General features: G+C 52.4%; 1 protein-coding gene across 1 annotated transcript; it reads right to left on the bottom strand.

Moving 5' to 3' along the window:
• Positions 1 to 1015: 1015 nt before the first annotated feature.
• LOC130311711 (multifunctional procollagen lysine hydroxylase and glycosyltransferase LH3-like) lies at positions 1016 to 7408 on the bottom strand (the record flags this gene model as incomplete). The annotated part of the gene is given in 9 exon segments (XM_056552510.1): positions 1016 to 1570; positions 1645 to 1770; positions 2915 to 3061; positions 3532 to 3636; positions 3737 to 3802; positions 5781 to 5894; positions 6676 to 6817; positions 7096 to 7221; positions 7304 to 7408. Coding segments are annotated over 9 exon segments (1087 nt in total), but the record flags the coding sequence as incomplete, so codon positions are not given.
• Positions 7409 to 7500: the final 92 nt, after the last annotated feature.

Raw genomic sequence — 7500 nt, 5'->3', positions numbered from 1 at the left:
CTTCGTTCTTTATCTGCAACACTAAAAGCGCCGTCCTATTGCCTGACACCAGCGCCGATACTAACCTCAGCCTGATGCTCCATCCCCATACGGGACCTCTGATGAGGTCAGTATCGGCGCTGGTTTGGGGCAAGGAGATAGCACGTGTAGTGTCCCTCGTATCCTGCCGCCGGCCTAAACCATGGTAATGCTTTAAGGGACACAAGGCCCAAACTAGTGTATAAAAAGATGGGGCCCAGAGATAACACAGCAGTTCTGTGCGGGGTGACGCCATTTGTACTGCAGAATATACAAGGTGAGGTAAGTGTTCACCATGAGGAAGGTCCTGCCTCTAACATAATGGAGATGGCAGAAATTACCAGCTCCCCATTGTGGTCAAGGAGGGTATTACAGGAGCTGCTAGATAGCAGAATACTGAGTGCAGCTTTGGAGCATAAGATGTAACAGCAGAATAGTGAGTGCAGCTCTGAGGGATAAGATTACTGTAAAAGCAGAATAGTGAGTGCAGCTCTGGAGGGTAAGACATGATGTAACAGCAGAATAGTAAGTGCAGCTTTGAGCGTAAGCTATAACAGCAGAATAGTGAGTGCAGCTCTGATTGATAAGATTGATGTACAAGCAGAATAGTGAGTGCAGCTCTGATTGATAAGATTGATGTACAAGCAGAATAGTGAGTGCAGCTCTGGGGGATAAGATTGATGAAACAGCAGAATAGTGAGTGCAGCTCTGGAGGATAAGATTGATGTAACAGCAGAATAGTGAGTGCAGCTCTGGGGGATAAGATTGATGTAACAGCAGAATAGTGAGTGCAGCTCTGGAGGGTAAGTGATGTAACAGCAGAATAGTGAGTGCAGCTCTGGAGGGTAAGGGATGTAACAGCAGAATAGTGAGTGCAGCTCTGGAGGGTAAGTGATGTAACAGCAGAATAGTGAGTGCAGCTCTGGAGGGTAAGGGATGTAACAGCAGAATAGTGAGTGCAGCTCTGGAGGGTAAGTGATGTAACAGCAGAATAGTGAGTGCAGCTCTTGATGTAACAGCAGGTAAGGAATATTTATTACACAATTTCATCTCATTAAAAATATTTCTATTAATAAAAAAATTGGCAGCGAATAATTTAAAGCGTTTTGTACATGAACCGCGAATGCTCTTTAGAAAACGTTTTCAGTCCCGGCGCCGTGACCTGCGCCCTCTGCTGCTGGCTCCGCCTCCTCACCTGTCGTTAAGGTAACACAAAGGCTGCTTGAGGTTAAGATCAGTGTCGCCGCCATAGTGATGGGCGCGGCCAATGATTTCCGAGGACGCCCACTATGATGGCGCATTGTATAAAAGACAGTGCGGCTGGAGACGCCATGTTCGGTGCCGGAGAGCGCCCCCCTTCTTCTCCGATTCCTTTTAGGAGGGGATAGTTCTTGGGTCAGGGGTCCACAAATGACACCATGATGTAGCGCGTCCCCCGGGTGACAGGTAGGCCCTCGTGGTAATGCGTCAGGCGGCCGGGGTGGATCAGGGACCATCCTTTCCGAGGAGATTCCACGCGGCAGTTGTAGCGGATGAAGTGGCAACCACCGCCCTGTGGAGAAGACACGGTTAGCGCTATCGCCATAGTAATAACTCGCCCACCTACCCGTCCGTCACATGACTCACCTCGTAGTCTACGCTCTTGTGGTTGAGGGCGACGTTAATGGTGAAGGTGGATGAGTCGTGGTGCGGGCGCAGGGATGGCTGCTCATCCGGACGGTATCGCACTATGAAGTTCAGGACCGCCTTGGCCTAAGAAGAAGATGGTTGTGGTGGTAAGGGCAGACGGGGCAATAGAAAGGGCAGCACCGGGGGTAATAGCAGGCGGGGCAATAGAAAGGGCAGCACCGGGGGCAAGAGCAGACGGGGCAATAGAAAGGGCAGCACCGGGGGTAAGAGCAGATGGGGCAATAGAAAGGGCAGCACCGGGGGTAAGGGCAGAGGGGGCAATAGAAAGGGCAGCACCGGGGGTAAGGGCAGACGGGGCCATAGAAAGGGCAGCACCGGGGGCAAGGGCAGACGGGGCAATAGAAAGGGCAGCACCGGGGGCAAGGGCAGACGGGGCAATAGAAAGGGCAGCACCGGGGGCAAGGGCAGACGGGGCAATAGAAAGGGCAGCACCGGGGGCAAGGGCAGACGGGGCAATAGAAAGGGCAGCACCGGGGGCAAGGGCAGACGGGGCAATAGAAAGGGCAGCACCGGGGGCAAGGGCAGACGGGGCAATAGAAAGGGCAGCACCGGGGGCAAGGGCAGACGGGGCAATAGAAAGGGCAGCACCGGGGGCAAGGGCAGACGGGGCAATAGAAAGGGCAGCACCGGGGGTAAGGGCAGACGGGGCAATAGAAAGGGCAGCACCGGGGGTAAGGGCAGACGGGGCAATAGAAAGGGCAGCACCGGGGGTAAGGGCAGACGGGGCAATAGAAAGGGCAGCACCGGGGGTAAGGGCAGACGGGGCAATAGAAAGGGCAGCACCGGGGGTAAGGGCAGACGGGGCATTAGAAAGGGCAGCACCGGGGGTAAGGGCAGCACCGGGGGTAAGGGCAGACGGGGCAATAGAAAGGGCAGCACCGGGGGCAAGGGCAGACGGGGCAATAGAAAGGGCAGCACCGGGGGTAAGGGCAGAGGGGGCAATAGAAAGGGCAGCACCGGGGGCAAGGGCAGAGGGGGCAATAGAAAGGGCAGCACCGGGGGCAATAGAAAGGACTGCACGGGGGGTAAGGGCAGAGGGGGCAATAGTAAGGGCAGAGGGGGCAATAGAAAGGGCAGCACCGGGGGTAAGGGCAGAGGGGGCAATAGAAAGGGCAGCACCGGGGGTAAGGGCAGAGGGGGCAATAGAAAGGGCAGCACCGGGGGTAAGGGCAGACGGGGCAATAGAAAGGGCAGCATCGGGCTTTACCTTGGTGTAATAACCAGGGAACAACTTCTCGGTGACGGGAGCGATGAATTCCTTCAGGAACTTCAGCCATTCCTCCTGATACCCGGCCTGGGTCATGTGGATGTCCACGGTGGGCACGCTCTCATAGCCGCCCGCCAGACGCTGATCCTGGGGAGGCGGATTATAAGACATTATAACAATACACTATTATAAATGGATACTAGCGGAGGAGCCAGCATAGCCCGGTCTTACTACCTCAAGAACAATGGCTCTCACCCTCCTAAAACCCAAACCCTGGTATAAGGGGACGGGTGCGGGCAGATATATAAGAGTCATCAGAATATCTCCAGCTGTGCGGAAGTTATGGTGGAACATATAAATACATTACATATGTAAGAGTGTTTCCCAACCAGCGTGCCTCCAGCTGTTGCAAAACTACAACTCCCAGCATGCCCGGACAGCCAACGGCTGTCCGAGCATGCTGGGAGTTGTAGTTTTGCAACTGCTGGAGGCACCCTGGTTAAGAAACAGTAATATATGTGTATATGTATATAATATATTTATATATTTAGACACACACACGTTATCCATAAGAGAGTCAACTATATATATATATTTTTTTTGTCCTCGCTTCTTACCTCATTTTTGCCCCCCGACCACTTGCCAAAGTTTTCCATTTCCTCCACAAACTCATCACACATGATGTCCTTGAAGATGGGGAACCAATAGACATCCGGACAGGGCTGCGGAGAGTGAAGACCGCATAAGACAATGCACAGACTCATCCCCCAACACTGCGCCATTCTATTCTATATCCTCGCAGGCCGCTATCGCATCTCTTACCTGCTCGTAATAATTCTCCTCGAAGATCCGGGAGTAATTCTCATGGATGTATTTCTCCTTCCAGTCCTGGAGAGAGAGGACATTGTCATGACTGTGGGGGATGAAAGTATTAGGGAGGAGGCAGCAGGTATAAACAGCGAGTATGAGGGAGGAGGCAGCGGGTATAAACAGCGAGTATGAGGGAGGAGGCAGCGGGTATAAACAGCGAGTATGAGGGAGGAGCAGGGAGTATGAGGGAGGAGCAGCAGGTATTAACAGCGAGTATGAGGGAGGAGCAGCAGGTATTAACAGCGAGTATGAGGGAGGAGCAGCAGGTATAAACAGCGAGTTTGAGGGAGGAGCAGCGAGTATAAACAGCGAGTATGAGGGAGGAGCAGCGGGTATAAACAGCGAGTTTGAGGGAGGAGCAGCGAGTATAAACAGCGAGTATGAGGGAGGAGCAGCGGGTATAAACAGCGAGTATGAGGGAGGAGCAGCGGGTATAAACAGCGAGTATGAGGGAGGAGCAGCGGGTATAAACAGCGAGTATGAGGGCGGAGCAGCGGGTATAAACATTGAGTATGAGGGAGGAGCAGCGGGTATAAACAGCGAGTATGAGGGAGGAGCAGCAGGTATAAACAGCGAGTATGAGGGCGGAGCAGCAGGTATAAACAGCGAGTATGAGGGAGGAGCAGCAGGTATAAACAGCGAGTATGAGGGAGGAGCAGCGGGTATAAACAGCGAGTATGAGGGAGGAGCAGCGGGTATAAACAGCGAGTATGAGGGAGGAGCAGCGGGTATAAACAGCGAGTATGAGGGAGGAGCAGCGAGTATAAACAGCGAGTATGAGGGAGGAGCAGCAGGTATAAACAGCGAGTATGAGGGAGGAGCAGCAGGTATAAATAGCGAGTATGAGGGAGGAGCAGCGAGTATAAACAGCGAGTATGAGGGAGGAGCAGCAGGTATAAACAGAGAGTATGAGGGAGGAGCAGCAGGTATAAACAGCGAGTATGAGGGAAGAGCAGCGGGTATAAACAGCGAGTATGAGGGAGGAGCAGCGGGTATAAACAGCGAGTATGAGGGCGGAGCAGCGGGTATAAACAGCGAGTATGAGGGCGGAGCAGCGGGTATAAACATCGAGTATGAGGGAGGAGCAGCGGGTATAAACAGCGAGTATGAGGGAGGAGCAGCGGGTATAAACAGCGAGTATGAGGGCGGAGCAGCAGGTATAAACAGCGAGTATGAGGGAGGAGCAGCGGGTATAAACAGCGAGTATGAGGGCGGAGCAGCGGGTATAAACAGCGAGTATGAGGGAGGAGCAGCGGGTATAAACAGCGAGTATGAGGGAGGAGCAGCGGGTATAAACAGCGAGTATGAGGGAGGAGCAGCGGGTATAAACAGCGAGTATGAGGGAGGAGCAGCGGGTATAAACAGCGGGTATAAACAGCGAGTATGAGGGAGGAGCAGCGGGTATAAACAGCGAGTATGAGGGAGGAGCAGCGGGTATAAACAGCGAGTATGAGGGAGGAGCAGCAGGTATAAACAGCGAGTATGAGGGAGGAGCAGCGGGTATAAACAGCGAGTATGAGGGCGGAGCAGCGGGTATAAACAGCGAGTATGAGGGCGGAGCAGCAGGTATAAACAGCGAGTATGAGGGAGGAGCAGCAGGTATAAACAGTGAGTATGAGGGAGGAGCAGCGGGTATAAACAGCGAGTATGAGGGAGGAGCAGCGGGTATAAACAGCGAGTATGAGGGAGGAGCAGCAGGTATAAACAGTGAGTATGAAGTAGGGGTTCAATGAGTATGAGGAAGAGGCAGCGAGTATGAAGTAGGGGTTCAGTGAGTATGAAGTAGGGGTTCAGTGAGTATGAGGAAGAGGCAGCGAGTATGAAGTAGGGGTTCAGTGAGTATGAGGAAGGGGCAGCGAGTATGAAGTAGGGGTTCAGCGAGTGAGGAAGGGGCAGAGAGTATGAAGTAGGGGTTCAGTGAGTATGAGGAAGGGAGGTGTGGTGGGTATGAAGTGGGGGCTCAATGCTGTTCAGTGAGTATGAGTGAGAGACTCACCACAGGATTTTCGAAAATCTGCCACAAGTCGTTGTGTAGATGGGAGGTGTTGTACTTGGAGGTGGAGATCAGGCGGCCGAAGTCGTCTCTGTTACTAATGTGCAGGAAAACGCTCTGCAGAGAAGGAGACATTAAGACTGTACCCCAGGAATCATCAACACACCCCAAGAATTACTACCATGCAATCATAAGACTGTACCCCGAGAATGATCAGAACCCCCGAGAATTATTACTACACAATCAGACTCCACCCAAAGAATCATTAGAACCCCCAAGAATTATTACTACACAATCATTAGACTGCACCCTAAGAATCATTAGAGCCCCCGAGAATCACCAGACTGCACCCCGAGAATCATCAAAACGCCGAGAATTATCAACAAGCAATTAGACTGCATCCAGAAAATCATCAGAACCCCCAAGAATTGTCACCAATCATCAGACTGCACTTAGAGAATCTTAAGAACCCCATCGAGAATTATCACCAAGCAATCATTAGACTCCACCCAGAGAATCATCAGAACCCCGAGAATCATCAACAAGCAATTAGACTGCATCCAGAAAATCATCAGAACCCCCAAGAATTGTCACCAATCATCAGACTGCACCCAGAGAATCTTAAGAACCCCATCGAGAATTATCACCAAGCAATCATTAGACTCCACCCAGAGAATCATCAGAACCCCAAAAACTATCACCAGACTGCACCCAGAGAATCATCAGAACCCCTCAGAATTATCACCAATCAATAGCCTGTACCCAAAGAATCAGGACCCCGAGAATCACCAAGCAATCCTTTGCCTGTAACCCGAGAATCATCAGAACCCCCCTGATGATTATCACCAAGCAATTAGAATGCACCCCAAGAATCCTCCCCACCAGCACTGACACTTACCTTTTCCCTCGCGCTCTTACAGAACGACATATCGGGGTCTACACCAGACAACGTGAAGATGTTCTTGCGCGAGAACTCATGGCGGAGAGTCTCTCCCTTTATAAGGTAAACACTGGACATGTACGGAACGTTCCACACCCCACTGCAAGACATAGAGAACAGGTGATAGAAGGCAAGGAACCTGCCCGCCCCCTGTAGGGTGATACAGACAGATTGCAGCTGATCCCGCCCACTGCAGGGTAATAGGATTGGAGCTAAGAGCTGATCCCGCCCACTGCAGGGTAATAGGATTGGAGCTAAGAGCTGATCCCGCCCACTGCAGGGTCATAGGATTGGAGCTAAGAGCTGATCCCGCCCACTGCAGGATAATAGGATTGGTACTATGAGCTGATCCCGCCCACTGCAGGGTGTTTTACTTACGTCCTCTTTCCCTGCACAATATCCACATAGTCCTCGGATCGGGCGTAGTACCCCTCCGGGCTGAGCGCCCCCCAGAAGTTGGACCACAGTTTCCCGCTGCGAGACACCATGGGGGCTATGATTTTCCTGTAAGAAGAGGATTTTGGGGGGGTCAGGAACAAACAGGCAGAACTTGTGGCCCCCTCCCAGCTGTGGCCCCTGCACCCACCGGTTCTCCTGGATGAGGAGGTACAGGGTGTCTGGGTTGGTCAGCACCACGTTGGCATCCACACTGAAGTAGTAGTCACAGGTGTCATCCTGCCGGCACAGGTCCCTGCAACACAGCATGCATTATAGTCCAGACTACTGGAAGTGTCATCAGATGAGGCTCAGACCCTCTACTCTGGCCTCTCCCTGATGTAGCTT

The sequence above is a fragment of the Hyla sarda genome, unplaced genomic scaffold (assembly GCF_029499605.1).
Source record: "Hyla sarda isolate aHylSar1 unplaced genomic scaffold, aHylSar1.hap1 scaffold_166, whole genome shotgun sequence".
Taxonomy (NCBI): domain Eukaryota; kingdom Metazoa; phylum Chordata; class Amphibia; order Anura; family Hylidae; genus Hyla; species Hyla sarda.
This window is presented reverse-complemented; position numbering and strand designations above follow the sequence as displayed.